This window comes from Epinephelus fuscoguttatus, linkage group LG8, assembly GCF_011397635.1.
Source record: "Epinephelus fuscoguttatus linkage group LG8, E.fuscoguttatus.final_Chr_v1".
Classification (NCBI taxonomy): domain Eukaryota; kingdom Metazoa; phylum Chordata; class Actinopteri; order Perciformes; family Serranidae; genus Epinephelus; species Epinephelus fuscoguttatus.
In genome coordinates, this window is record NC_064759.1 from 19,687,254 (window position 1) to 19,703,475 (window position 16,222).

General features: G+C 41.1%; 1 protein-coding gene across 6 annotated transcripts in view; it reads right to left on the minus strand.

Annotated features, from left to right (window-relative positions):
• The window catches only part of map7d1a (MAP7 domain containing 1a), a 53,449-nt gene extending 41,476 nt beyond the window's left edge, over positions 1-11,973 (minus strand). For all 6 annotated transcript variants that reach the window (XM_049583013.1, XM_049583009.1, XM_049583014.1 and 3 more), the window contains exon 1: positions 11,571-11,973. In XM_049583013.1, coding sequence (XP_049438970.1) covers positions 11,571-11,640 — 70 coding nt within the window. In that variant the 5' untranslated portion in view covers positions 11,641-11,973. The remainder of the gene's footprint in view (positions 1-11,570) is intronic.
• Positions 11,974-16,222: the final 4,249 nt, after the last annotated feature.

The window sequence follows — 16,222 nt, forward strand, 5'->3', positions numbered from 1 at the left end:
GTTAAAACTGGGACAACTGGTAATTCTGCCACACAAAATGTGATTTAGAAGAAATCCAATTTCACAGCATATTATTTTGTTAGAGCAGGTTATAAATACCCACACTGCTGCCCCAGTGCCACTCACATAGACTTAGATAGTCACCTCCAAAACTGCAGGGCACAACAGCCTTTCAAGTTTGATTATCTTAATAACTATAAAACATGAATATTTAAGTACAAGCAATAGGAATTCAATTTAAAAAAAAAACACAAGGAAGCAGAGGCACGAGAGGACTGCACCTTGGAACAGCATGTTCCCACATTAAAATGAAAGCACTTTCTATCCCCAGCCAGCTATACGGGCTATAGGATCTGACAGGCAACTGCACTAAACACGGGGTTCAGACGCTACGCCACACTGCTATTTTTCTACCTGTTCATCAACCTCAAAAGGGACCTGCAAATCAAGATAAGCAAAAGCTAACGTCTGCCACAGCCCAGCAAAACACATGACTCACTATGACAGAATCAGCAAACTATGACAGCACATTCTTATGACTGTGTTTGCTCATTAACAGTTTAGGGATGATACTTTCGGCTGAGAGGAGCTGTAAAAAGCAATGCTATATGAGAAACTGCTTGACACAAAACAAGCAGAAATTACAAAGAAGTAATGATAAGCTTTAAAATTATCTTGATGATAGTAACCAGTGATAATGTACACAACTTAGAATTACTACTCAGCCCATTTCAACATCCACAGCACTGCCAATGTCTCGCCAAGACGCTGTGCAGAGTACAAATATAGGGCAAGACATGGAATATTTATGAACCTAATAGCTTCACTCTTAAGTACAGCCTTCTCTGTCTCCTGCCAAACATATAAGATGAGGAAAAGAGGTGAACGCACTGTCAGACCACCTACAGGAATAAGTACAGGCTTGTAATACAATGATTTAGCATTAATGCAAAATCTAAATAGGGCTAATCTTACAAAAAACTTGGTCAACAGGGAGGAAATGCAGCCCATTCTCTTGAAAAATGCAAATGAGGCAAGCAGGGTAAGGAAACAGTACTGAGACCCAGAGTGTGAAATCAAAAGACTGGAAAGGGAAAAGGGCGGCAACCCGTAAAAAGAAAAGAGGAACTCGGGGAAACACACAGAGAATGGATCTGCATCTCATTTGGGATGGGCCAGGGGGACTAATGAACTACCTCATCGCTTACCCCCCTAACCCGTCGCCCCTTCACCCTGTTGTGTCCCTCCTGCTCCGAATAGGGTGATGTAAGAGGGCAAGGGGGCCCAGACACACAGGAAGCGCAGTGTAAACAACAAGCACTGAGTTCATGCCAAACCAGGGCCTGCTTGTGTGTGTTTAGAGACCAAAGTTTTCATTAGATGTGCTTACAACCGGGGACTACAATTTTAAAGGGGAACTGAGATAAACATTAAATTCTGCACATAAACTGCACTTTAATTCTATCAAAGTACTTTCAACTAAGCAAAAATGAATGATCACTTTAATTATCGGTTAAGCAAATATTGTTTTTTGAAAAGAATAGTACAATATGTGAAGAAATTAGTATAAAAAATCTCATCAATCTCATTTTTGCATGATAAAAAACTTTAGCTAGTCCCTAATCAAAATTATCCTTGATTTATTTTATGGTGATTGTGATCATAATACAATGGCACTGACTGCAGCAATGGATTATCTTCTTCATCAATCCATTTGCCAACTTATTTATGTGATTAATAAATAATCATTTAGCCTCTAAGATGGCAAGAAAATATTGAAAAAAAGAACAGCAAATCCTGACAAATGGGAAGCTGAACTAGGAAATGTTTGGCATTGTTGCCTGAGAATTTATTCTAACAACTAATCAATTATCACGATAAATGCAGATTAATTTTCTTTCAAATGACTGATCGATTTAGCTCTGGACGTAATTAATCAAGAACGGGTCAAAGATATCTGACTCAGACTGATGAGCCCTCATCAGGCCACAGCTGATGTCTGCCCTAAAAAGTGGTGCTGCATACCAACCAACAGGGTTCAAGACACTTAAAAAGACCGCATTCCTTCGCTGCATGCCAATCGGCCTGTGAATACTGATGTCTCTGTCAGTGATTGCAACAGCTTTCATGCCATCACCTGGCCCAGACTGAGAACAATGCCTGGCATTTAGCTGCTGCTGCTCTCTCCTACACCGGCGTAAGCACCAAAGCCACCGCGCTGATGAAAGGCTCCGCTTATCTGACCTAGCAGCAGCTCCCAGGGGACGCTGCATCTGCTGCTGCCACCAACATGCTCCTACATAAAGGGATAAGTAACCTAGACAGTCTGATCAGTAGTGGGGGGGAGCGTGTCAAGAATTGCCGAACTCAAGATTTTCTCAATGACATCAGAGGATGAGGAGGGATCGCTGGGCCACACAAGCTACCATTCATAACTGAGAGCAGTATATCTGCATGCCAGCCAGTTGCTCCTGGCAACTTGCTCCACGTCCCGTTTGGGGGTTGGGAAGTGACAGCATGATCTAATTCTCACTGGTCTCAGCGGCCGAGCTTTCAGGTCCCCTGTCAGCCTCAAGGACCAAATTTTAGTCAGAATAAGATGTAAGCTATTTGAGTTTAATCCTTTCCAGTTTAGTTTGCCATGCCCCAAAAATATTTCTAAGCCCTATTGACTAGAAGAACAATGCTTCACGGATGCTTCAGGAACAACTTGGCCAAGACTTATAACTAATGACAAATGGGAAGCTTATGATGAAACATAATATTATTAGATTAGAAATATATATAATGGGCTTCAATGGCTCTCTAATACCAGTGAAATTGATTAATCTCGATATCCAATTCAATACCAAGGTAAAAACAAAAACAAATGATCAACCAAAATGTTTTTTTTTCCCAGCCAAAAATGCCAAGAGGTCTTCTAAAAACACTTGATTGCTTTGAAATCACAGCAATTTTTCAGGGAAGACACTTTGGTTGCCTCTGGTTGCTATGATATGAAATATTAGATGAACTAAAATGTCAGCACAAGGTAGAGTACTTGCTCTCGACAAAAAGGAAGGCTGAAGCATGTGGGCAGAAAGGACAGAGCCAGTGGTCTGTGAGGGTTCATGAAATTTTGTAGGCAAGGAAATATATCAGTACGTTAATGTATTTCTTCCCTATTGTTGTTGTTCTGCACTTGTACAAGTAAGATGTGACAACAGGATTTTGTGGTAGGCTATCTGTCCCAACCCTACTCCACTAAGATTGGACGGCCGGGTAACAGTGATCAGCGCAACGTTTTACCCAAAGTTGAACATTTTTCTGCTTTTAGTGACCAGAAAAAAAGCCAAACGTGCAGAGCTTTGTGCAGAATAGATGCTAAGGGTCTTATCTTGCATGTTTGTAGCATAGCGCAAATATGTAGTCCTCCCATTGGCAAGGATTTGATCAAATATGCTGACCTCGGACAAAAAAAGTCTCCTTTTCAACAAGTTGTGGCAGAGCTGTTGCTGCAGCTGCACTTGGTGCCATACTCCACTTGTTGCTGTGCTCCTACCATGCTGGTAGGCGTTCTTCCTCATTCTTTGGTATTAAACGACAGACTAGAACACCTGTGGGAGTATATGCTGCCCTGTCAGTGCCGGAAGAACTGCATCCCCGCTAGTGTTGCACGGTATACCGGTACTAAAATAGTACCGCGGTACTAGAGTATTCCAAACGGTACTATACTGCATTTGGAAAATACCGATACTTTGAAGATTCAATTCATTAATTTAGTTCATTTATTTTTACTAATTTATTCACACAAACGCCTTTCTTGTTCCTACTGGAGCACAGATTGCACAAGTGGTGTGTATGACAACACCTGTATCAACATTCGCAGCTGGCGCATGTGAAAAAAGACAAGAGAAAGTCTGCCTCACAAAGGGAGACAACATGAGACAACACAAACTTGGTGGTATCCAAAAGGACTTTTCCTTAGGAAAAGTACCGAAGAGTATCGAAATTCATATTGATATTGGTACCCAAACAAAGATTTTGGTATCGTGACAACACTAATCCCCGCTAGCTACATTTTCAGAACTTTGGCATTAACTTGGTACCCAAGTATTGGTTCTCATGACATCCCGAATCCAGGGTTCCCACGCATTTTCATGGACAAAATTTCAAAACTTTTCCATGACTTTTCAAGGGCCCATAATCACTTTTTTTTCTTGCCCCACCTGCCTGACTAGCAGGCATATATGAGAAACGGAAAGTGGGGAGAAAATGAAGAAAGGTGCATGATGGACAATAACACCTTGTTATGCAGCGGCGCATATTAGAGCTACGATACGTCGTCAGCTCCAAACAATAATTTTGCCCCTATGTTAGAATACATGGAAGGTTATCCATGGGAGATTACAGTAAAAATTTCAGTACACACAACAAAATTCCATGACTTTTCCAAAACTTTAAATTAATTTTACTAATTTCATAACTTTTCCAGGTCTGTCAAATTTGATTGGAAATTTCTATGACTTTTACAGGTTTTCTATGACTGTGAGAACCCTGCTAATCCCAGAATTTTCCATCTGTGTGGCAGTTTCTCTTTTTGTACAGAACTTAACACTATGTTGCATATCATGAACAACAAGGCGGTGCAAATGGAGTGGTTGGAGCAATGCTTCTCTGTTCTCGAAAGATCACTGGGATCAATTATTAAATACAGGATATATAACTGGTGACATTTTGAAAGAGCTGTGTGTGTGTCCTTGACTGAGGTAGCTCATAGAGCCGTTGTTTGTCATTCTGTTTCAATATGGTTATTTTCATAAACATCACCTAAAGCAATAAGCAGGCACAGGCAGTAATTTTGCGCCTCTTGAACTTACAATTACACCCAACAGTTATCATTAACTGGATTTTTGTCTCCCCACACAAAAAGCCAGAACTTTTCTGCTGGCATCAGGGTCCAATCATGGGTGTCACAATCACAGGTAATGACAACGATGCCAGCGGTTCTCTCCCGTTCAAACAAGGTTCAAATCCATCAACAAAAACATGAACTGTAATGTTAGTAACATTTCCTAGAAAGCAGGCACGAGAGCTAAAATAATTGTGAAATGGGCCAAACAACGGTTTCAGATGATTTATGGTACACCTGCCAAGGAATGTGTCGGGAGATCGAGATGTGTTGACTGTTTAACAAGCACGCCCTTTAGCTGAACAGGACTGGGTCTAATATTAGCGGATAGGTCTGGTGACTGGAACTTTCAGGCGACCAAAGAGCCCAGAGCAGCCTGTCTGGGATATTTTCAGACGTAGAGGAGGTGGAAGGAACAAGCGACACAGTCCAAATCAAGACTTCCCTCCCTTCTCCTTCCTCTAGTGTCCCAGGGAGAAGGGCAGCCCAGCTGACTGATAATAAATTTAGGCCACAACGCTGCATCATCACTGGCCTTCTTTCTTTATGCCACCGTCGAGACAGACAGACAGAAGGGGGTCAGGAAAAGCAGATGCCTTCCAAATAGCACATGTGTAGGTTTCACAGGCTTCTCATGCTTTTGGTGAGAACAGCATGTTTCTTTGGCATTCAGTCATTTTCTTGCTACCCAGCTGCTACAGCTGTCAGCATCCTGGACCAAAGGCCTAGCTCCTATCTTTTGATTTTTGTCTTGTTGTTTTAACTGTACTTTTTATTTGACGATTTTAATGCATTGCCTTTATGCACTGGATGTTCTAAATAAACCTGCCTTGCTTGATCTTGATCCAATCATTCAAACAACCTCTGCATAGTCTTTCTGATCTCAATGTGCTCTGCTGCAGGCAATTTGCGGGCCATAAATACTTTATGTGTGTCTTTGAAACAATTTATCCATTTTAATAATAAAAGGAAAAGTTTCTTATTTTGGTAAATGTGCTTATTTGCATGCTTGCCGAGAGTGAGATGAGAGGTCAGTTAGCTTTGCTTGGCATAAAGACTGGAAATAGGCAGTAACAGTTAGCTTGGCTCAGTCTAAAGGTAACAAAACCTGCCAACCAGCACCTTCTTAAGCTCACCTCATGACTCACATCCCTCAAAAAACTAAGTGTCCCAAAATATCACTTTATTCTTTTAATCACCATCATGCAGGTTGACCTAATAGGGAGTTTTGCACCAAATAATTCTCCTGTACACTTCTCAACACACCTATTAATTGCCAAAAAACTCTGAGGTTTAATTCCTTCTCTTCAAAGTAATCACAGGTGGCCCTTAACAAGTCATAGCTCTTTGAATGATCAACTGTATTATATATCAAATGGTCTTGTTATAGGGAGACGACCAAAGGAGCCGAAGAGGTGAAGACAAGTTAATACATCATTAAGTCTTTCTTCAAACACATTCTCAAAAAGCCAGACATGCTCATGGGGCAAAATCTGAAGTTACAAGGATCTTTGGCTCATTTTAGAGGATTATCTGCTAAAACAGTAGCCCCCAGTCATTTTGAGTGTGACTAATAACACATGTAATGGAGCTATAGAAAGTGAGCGGATGACAATGCATGATGCACAAAGCATAGAAAACAATTAATTGTCATTTATCAGCATTTCAGTGACATCAGACTGAACATATGGCAACTAGACTTATTATTTACAAGATGAGACCAAGCAAATTTTTGGTTGCATGTGAGCTACCTTGCAGTTTTAGCTGGTTAAAGGTGGTTCAAGTGCAGGCAAGTTGACCTCTAATCCTGCCTTAACCAATTCAGAGTAAACACTGACACTGTTGTGTTTTTCCCTAATTAATTCAAAATGAGGAGTCCAAAATTAAGGGACCTCACACGTATCATTTCAAAAGGCCCTATCTGTCATTCACATTCACAAAAGCAAACATGACCTGTGCCTGCATGCATGTATTGATCCCTTTCGGTAGTCATTTCCTGGTAGAGTACCGCAGAGGCTGAGAGTTTGTACACTTTGAGCGCTGGTTAATGGGAAGGCATCCTACATTATTTGCCTTTCGAGAGTGCTGGGTTAGAGATCTACCTCTATTAGGTCAGCATCTGGGCGGTGTGATTTACACCATCTGGGTGCTAAAAAAATGGACCGACACTGACGTGATGCCTTCTCTATTTGGGGAGTTGTAATCTGGAGAAAGCAGTTCAATCAGTTTTTTCCCACCCTTTTCACATAACAGCATATCATGCCGTCCTCTGCTCTCTGCCTGTCTTCACTTTATAGCTTTAGTGTTCTCGTATTTCTTATTTCTTGGGACTTCAATACCAGGCATTAACAGTAAAGCAGGATTCTGCCTTAAGGAATATTGTGATTCTTATACATAGACGCTACTTCCAGACTGCAGGCAAATCAGATCTTGAAGACAGACTGTCCACACAGTTATTTGTAAGTGATTAGACCGTACTTCTATGTCTAGACATCACTAACCTATCTGCATGGGTTGCTGAGGTAACGACATAGGTGTTAGTGACTACATAGCAACACTGGTGATGCAGCTTTCCAATGCAGAAGCATGAGAAATGGAGGTCCATTATTTGACCCACCAAACAATTTATTTTGGTGTCTACTGTCTCATGTTGTCCTCTGCTAGTAGCTGCATGGATCTGCTCAGCACTTCTGTCACTGAATTTCACAAAGTGGTTGTGTTTTGTGTTCAAAGACTTTGAAACCAGACTTGAGCAGCCAGAACAAGACGCATCTGTCGAAATTTTATTTGAATCACTTTCCAAACCACCTCCAAATGTGGTTTGAGTCAGATTTGCTAAAATCCCATTTCATTTGTTTGTTTTTTTCTCTTTTTGTTGATGTCCAGACTTCCAAAAATTGATCTGCATGCAATCTGGACATGCCAAAAGAACAATTCCTGCTGGCAGTCTGAACATGGCCCTAGTTGTGAGCACAGGGGTAATATGAGCCTACTTGCATACTCAGTGCTCACACGTGATTGTTGTCTGCATTCTCCAAAATATTGGGATTCAAAATGAAACTGTGACTATGCAGTTTAAGTGCCAACTTTTAGCTTGAATATGTTTACATCCATGTAAAGAATTTGCACCTCTATTGCTGTTAAAACAGGCTGTTAAAAATGCCATGGGACTATGTCGAAAAAAAAGGATATGACTCCAAAGCTCCCAAACTAAGATGATGTGAACACCCTCAAACATTCTTACAGCTGCGACTCAGCTCTTTCACTCCAGTCAGGGTTTCATTTTAAATCTAATGTGCTGGAATACAGAGGAGCCAAACAAGTCAAAATGTGTCACTGTCTAAAACTGCACTGTAGTTTCAAAAGCAGACCTCAGCGGCACAGTGCTGGCATGACTTCAGTCGGCTCTTTGCGACTCCGATGTTTCTGCTCTTTCCCCTTCTCTCTCCAAACTTCACAGGAACAAAGCTGAGTCCCTTCTTTCGAATGTGCCGACTGTGGGCTTTGAACATATCTGAACATGTAGGAACTGGGAAGCTCCCAGTCTCCAACACCAACAACACTGCCTGACGAAGCTTTAGAGGAAAAATCAATCAATCTATACACCAAAACAAATCTTGTGAAAGGCTGTGGTAAAGTATAATGATTCTCATTTTGCTACTTTAATCCTTTTAGCCATGCATGCCTGGGAAAAGCCAGTTGATTGACAAAGTAATCTGTGATTGCAGCTACATACACTGAATTAAATGGATTATGTATGATGGAGCCCAAACATAGGTTGGTCCCCTTTGTGTGCACCTCCCAGCTGTATGAATGAGATTATTTAAACAGCAGGTAGAGCTGGATAAATGTATTGTGGTAGCATTCATTTCTCCCTGTGATACAGAAATATTTAATAATCACTGCATAAATGACTTGAAGCACAGTACATATCAGGCCTGTTGCTTGACCTGTGCAGTAAGGGTCGCATCTACATTTACAGAGTTACAGTTTGGGAAGGCGACATTATTGCACGCCCAGAAACACATAAAAGTAAATTGTTTTGCTCTTCATCACAAACACAATCATACTTTTGAGGATCCATTTCAAACATGAGCGGTTTCACACATTGCTAACCTGTCAAGAGTCAAATATATCTGCCTCCTGCAGAACATTAAAACACCTCATTATAACACACTCCAGCGCTGCATCGCTCATAATTAATCCTGCGTACAAACGTTGGTTCCCATTGTTTTTAGGCTCCATTTAGGTAGTGAATCTAGGAGCACCCATGGGATTCTGCCCACTGCTAATTTACAAAGACACTCCAAAAATGGGATGCGGTGGCACGTATCCCCCTGATTACATAAGAACTCCTGCAGCTGAAGATGTGTAGCTCACTGATCCTGTTCATTACAACACAGGCTTGACAGCCAAAGCTGGTAGATTCTCCTACATTACACGACAGACAAGGACATCACTGTGATCTCCCCTCCCTGTCAGTCTGCTGAGGCGTTTTTCTCTCAGCATAGCTGTGGTGAAGCATCATGTCTTTTTTTGCTTAAAACAAAGCCTGCATAATGGCTCATTAACAATTTAAAGCACCGCCTCAGTCTCTTCTACTGTATACATCCTGCTCCTCCTGTAAGAATTTCAGAGATATGAGCAGTGTGATTCGCCCGGGGTGTATGAATGTGCTCGAAAAGGAAAATCTTAAAAGAAAATAAGAGTTCCTATTCATCTCAGCTGGTCACAGCTTAGCTGTTCAGGTACGGAGATTAAAGAGGACAACCAAACAGAGCCAGTTGTCAGAGAGTGGCAAAGTGGAGAGCGCAGAGAGAAGAAAGCCTGCATAAAGAAAAGAGGGATTAGAAGATCTTCTCCTTAAATCCTGACAGCAGGTTTTCACAATGCTGGGCCAGGCTTTCAACAGCCCTGGTCCAAGGGCTAGTTTTCAAGCACGACAGATCAAGTAAGCTTTTTTGGTGCCTGTATTTCAACAAAAGGAGGAGGCTTGTCCAATTGTCCTGCTGCTTCCAGGTGTTGTTCACATATCTTGATCAAGGATGTTTTACATGGGAAACACACGTTCTTGGCGACAAAATATGTCTTTTATCAGAGATTCTTAGGGATGGACGTACTCCTTCTTCCCCTTCGTAAGAGAGCAAGAGTTGAATGATATTTAAATCTTCATTCTTATGTGATACAGCTGTGCATATGTTAAATACACATGATCACAGAGTCACATCAAGCCAGAACCATATGTCCGACTTTGAGCTTTGAGTTATGCATGAGGAGTGTTGGATTTACGATGAGCATTCAACCTCTGATGGCTTATTAAAGAAAGCTGGAGAGGCAACTTTTGTAAGCACAGGAAGCAAAACAGTCTGGCTGACAAACAGTACATCACAAGAAACAAGACGCCTGATGTCAATGCTATTGCCATGAGTCACAACAAGTGATGACAGCTCCTCCCAGCTCTACAGCACGTTCGTTATGTTATTCAGAACATGGCTGTTCAAAGACACTCCAGTCTACTGGTCAAGATTCCCACAAACAGGGTGGAGCACGTCTCTCCTCCTGCTTGATGCAGGGCCAAAACAAGCCGACCTCTCTCCATGCAGCCCCCTGTCAGCAGGAAGGAAGTTCTCTGTTGTCAGAAGGAGGAGGTCACATTGTGTGCGTCCAGAAGCAGGCAACATGTCAGTACACAATACTTTGGCACGGAGGTCAAACTTTGAAGCAATGCTGGGTGTCATGCAACTTCACATTGGTAGGTTTCCATTATGGGTATTTCATCTTGTGGCTTTGGCATTGACCTGCATGATCACAGGATCACATATTTATAATTGCACGTATAAAAGCAGTAAGCTGGATCTGGCCAGAGTGTGAGGTGGACTCTTTATCCACTGCACTTTGGCCCTGTGCTGAGCCTCTCATTAAAATATCCTCGATTTCAGGGAGTTTGCTGTTGCTGCACCTCTGCACCAGGAGAAAATGAGCTCCACTGCACCTGTGCACACACGAATATCCTCTGTATCTGGAAAACATCCTCTGATAGCGCAGCAGCAAGGAGGAGATAGGAAGGGATACCAGACTGCCTATGACTGCATCATGTTAGTAGTGAGCTAAACATAACATACAGAGGGGGATGGGGTGCTACTAGTCAGATTACCTCATCTAGCGCAAATTGTATTGTTATATCCCTGCCAGCTGGGCTCTGTGTGAAATAATAGCAACATATATATATATATATATATATTTTTTTAAGAGACAGGCATGAGCAGTCTGCTTTGTGACCACACCAGCGCTTTGTTTTCATCATCAAAAAGGTATGCAAACTGGTAAATCTGCATTGTAATGCCACCCAGATTCATATCTGGGTTGAGGTTTAGGTGTTAATCTTGTGGACAACAACAAGGTTGCGTTATGATTTGTGGGCTGTCTGCATCTGCACCTCCTAATGGATTATTCATAATTCATCAGACAAATTAATCCCCTAACACGCTCTCTGTAGCGTCACCTTAACTCCAACAGTGTTTGTTACCCCCCAAAATGAGCAAGGCAGCTGTAAAGTTAATGCAAGCAAGACACGATTTTGTAACTACGTGACAAAGGAGGTGAATGACAAAGCACTCGTGCGTTTTTTTACTAAACAAGACAGGTTAAACTCAGAGGCAGACGGTGGATAAAGACTTACATGTTGCTCCTGGCAGAGTGTTATCCTCCATTTCGGCGGCAGCACCGTCGCTTTCTGCTCTTTTGTTCATTCAAACATGCGAGTTTGGGCTCTTCCTCTCCGGCAGTCCTCTCATTCCTCAGGCAGAATGGGGGGGAAACTTGGTGGAGTCACTCCAGTTGCACCCGATGTCCTGAACGAACCGGGCAGGAAGCCCGTCCGGTTAAACCCGAAATAGGACCACAAAAAGCAACAAAATAAAGCAAAACCCAGCCAGTACCCGCCTGTTGTTGACGGAGGCACCGGTGGCTGCTGAGAGAAATTACATAAATAGGTGTCGGAGGGAATTTGGGAGAAAGAAAGCAGCAGGAGGAGGAGTGAGGGAAGTTTCACTCTGCGACGCACCACAGCTGATGCTCCTCTGCCTGTGCGGATGGTCCCTCACTGGCCTCCGGATCGGACTGTACCATTACCAAGAGGGGGGCGCGGGTGCTACCTGTTGTATTTATCCTTAAATTCTAGCTAAATTTAACGTCACGGAAGACAGATACAGTAACTGCTAGCATCAGCAGGCCTGCATCGAAATCTAAAGATCACTTTCTGAATGATAAAAACAATTCCTATATGAATAAAATAGTTGTCCCCCTCTGTTCTGATTGGTTCCTCCACCCACAAAACTACAATGCTCTCACACCCAGCCAGTTCACAGTTCACACTCTATATAAATCTTTCCCTTTGGAAAACATTCATCTGACCAGCATGCTAGCTCTATTTTCTGCAATGTTTTTGTCATTGCCTAGCTGCCTTTAACATCTGATTGAAATGCAGTATACATAAATAGGCATAACAACGTGACAAACCACTATATTAAATCATATTTTTATTTAACCAGGAAGTCCCATTGATAGTTAAAATATCTTTTACAAGAGTGACCTGGCCAAGGTAGCAGCCAATCAAATCACATTTAAAATGCAACAAATACAACATATAATCCACAATAAAACAACAACCATTCAAACATAGTGGCCTCTCAAGAAAAACAAGCACATGTCTCTGTCACCACAGTCTTTGTGATGGCCTAAATTCATCAGTGGATACAGGTGTTTAAAATGAGATTGCTGTAACATTTCACCAGCATACCAGGTTTTTGCTTATATTTATTGTGGAAGTGGTCTTATAAAAGGCATTTACTTTGAACACTTCCTATGCATTTTTTAGTATTGAAAAACAATGGAGGGGGAGAGCGGGTCACAACCTAACACATTTTAGTTTGAATGCTATTAAAACAGTTTGAGATGAATTATTTTTTTGTTTTATTCAACATGCACATCTCTGCTACACATGAACAGTTGTTGTTTTTTCTAGAACTTACCTTTCTTCTACAATTGCACTGAGAAGTGGTGAGAGTGAAATGTTACAGCGTACCCCATGGGTGGGGTTAAGTGTAACAGGCAGAGGGTTAGCTGTAACACTTGCTGGAATTTCTCTTTAACAATTAATTTAATACAGTTCTACCTATATACCAGAAGTCTCCATCTACATCAGGGGTAGGATAGGTATCCGTACAGGTATCCATCTATCTGTTTTTCTATCATTGATATTCAGTGGCTGGACCGACAGATGTACACAGATTGCATAACCCAGATCTACATGTCAAAATATGAGTTTTAAATGTATGAATATTGACAAGACTGTGAAGTTGTGTACATATCTCATTAAATGAAAGACATTAGTTCAAACTGAACAGAAGTTTGAAGTGCAAAAATAGAGAAAATACACTATAGTTGTGACATTGTGTTACAACGAGCCCCGCCAGATGGAAATTTGTTGCTGGGAGTTGGTTACATAGTTTAAAATGTTGCTGTGTTTTAGGCAACAAGAGTTAAGAGTGATATATGGTTGGATTCGGTGACTCACAGAGACTGTTCAGTTATTGAAAAACAAGTACAACAAAGAAATTTACTTACATTGGCTGAGAACATTCTTTGTTACTGAACTCAGGTGAAACATGTCCACTATCTGCGGAATTCCGCGGGTCACTGTTTGGTGGTATCAAGGTCAACTGGCCGGAAGCACAAAAGGATCGACCCTGTGTTAATATTTGTCTGCATTAGGTTGTGCACATTTATGCTGGACGTCCCACTCCTAGCTGGTATGTGTGCAGAAGAAACGCAACACAAAACAAAAATGGAGGGGTAGTCCATACACTGAATAATGCAACACACTTAAACATATTGAAGCAAAGATTTAACCTTAAAGGACTTCTAAAATAGGCTTCAGGTTTGCTTCAAAGTATTTTGGAAAGCATGTTATATTCAGTGTAGTTTTTTAAAATAGGGATTAATCAATACAAATCTATTCTGAATATTTAAAACAGTGTCAATACTCATTCTCTGCAGTTTTGATACACTGGCACCCGCTGCACTTTCTTGTGCTGTCTTATTGTTCTACTTCTGTACTTCTTCTTTTACTTCACATACACAAATAAACCAGAAAATGTCTTCCTAAAATCTTTGAGGCTTCTTAATTAGGATCCTTTTGAGTTATTTCTAAATAAACCTGCTGTTTCCCTGCCTTGTCAGAAGTGATCTGGAAATTGAAATTGGTTGCACTTTGTCAAAAGAAGCAGTGTTTCCTGAGGGTGCCCTCTTCTACATCCATGCTTGCTTGCACTTTATGGATATATTGCTGCTCTTAGATTAAGTAAGGGCAGATTTCTCACTGTCTACAGCTCACACTCAACCATATGTACAGTTAATGATTTGTACATGCATGTAATTTTAGTTTAAAGAGAACACTAGATTTTCCTGTCAGCCGAGTTTTTGTTTCGGATGATGGAAGATGGATGCTTCATGTGCGAAACAGGTTACTCCACCCAACGTGGAGCTGCTGCAGTGTCATATATTTAGAATTCTTGAAAATCTGAGACAACACAACCCAGCTCAAAACACAAACCCAATAGGGATCTTTGTTACGTAACAGTTTTAAATACTGCAGAGTGTTTTCTTCGTCTACCACCTGTGGATCTCTCGGAGCATCTGCCAAGGTGGGGGCTGGGCCAGGGGCTGATCGGCACGCTTGAGAGGGGACACCCCGTCAAAAGGACCCCAGTAGGACTCTTTTGTGCAGCTGTTGAGTCGTGTTCACCCCAAACCCCCAAGAGCCACCTGTCACTGCAACTGGAAAGTGGGGGATGTTGAAAGAGGTGGGGGGTTGGGTGTGCAGGCGGTAGAGTGAGTGGCTGGTAGGTTTTGCAAAAAAAAAAAGGCAGAGGAGTGACTGTTTAATGTGCATGTCTCGACATCTACTTGTACTTGTTATCACATTCTTCCTAATTGCCCTTGATGAATTCACACCAAAGAAATGGTTTTGTCCAAAATCCCACTCTCCCTAAAGTCATTACAGTCTGTTGATTCAACAACTATCTGTAATTGAATCACAGATAAGTATGGTAGTTCATTTACTGAAAAAAAAAAATAACAAATAAGAGTCAATTTCCAATCCTTTCAAGACAGGAAAGACTGAAGGTCAGACAGCAGGAAGTGTCTTTGAGTGCTAATGAAAAATCAATAGCTTCACACCTCATCCAGAACTCAATAACACACAGAATGTATTGTTTGTTTACAGAAGATAGAAGCCACACTGCTTTCTTACACCACCTTAGTTTTCAGCTAAAATGCCTTTTGTTGCCTCCTCTTTTGCACTTAAAACATTATGGGACATGCAGACAAAATGCATCAGATGTCATATATATTACTTTTCCAGTCTCCTGCAGATGCATGTTCTTAAATCTTTTGTGTTGCCTCTTAAGCCAATGAATTGAAAACCCTCCCATCCTTTCAATCTCATCTCTATACCCGGCCAAGACGTGCACACACTTGCACACGAGCACCTGTGCACATATGCACATTAAAAAGTCTTTTGAATGACAGCATAATGTTAATTAGTGTGTTGCCTTACTAAGTATTATGTTTTCTTTTTCTTTATTTTTTTTGAGAAATAAGAGTATGACAGACAAACTAATCCTCAAATTTGGATGAGGCAAAATGAATTGATTTAGCTTCTGTAAAATATTAAAAAATACAACATGTTTTCAGACTGAAGCAAAAGCAATATAAATTTTTTAAAGAAAAATGTCTGCATGGTTTATTTATATTATTTTTAAGCAGTTGTTCTGATCTAACACAGGATTTGCTATAATTCAAGTAAAAAATTGTACATTTTCTGATGTAACACTTTTTCCAAAAAAAATACATCTACGGTCCAAACGAGTTTCTATGTTTCTTGATACTTTATATCTCATAAAAATGAAGGTAACCTTGCCTTTTTTAAGAATACTGGACAATGTTACAAATAAACAGTTACTATTATATCCTGCACAACAGACAGTAGATCAAGTGCTTGAGCCAGCAGTCTGATAGAAAATTAAAGGCCTCAAAATAAAAGCATATCTCAAAATCAGGAGGTGTGTCCATTTATCACACATCACTGTACCATGCTGTGCGAATGAGCCATCCAAAGTGAGGTGGATGCAAACAGGAGAAAATAGCACAGTTGGCCTCCATTAGCTGCACTTTAGATGTGCTGAAATGTTCCGTGTCTTTAGGTTTACAGTGACTGATGAAGATACACATAAGTGCATTCTGGTTGCTTTCTACTCTCACACCCCTCTC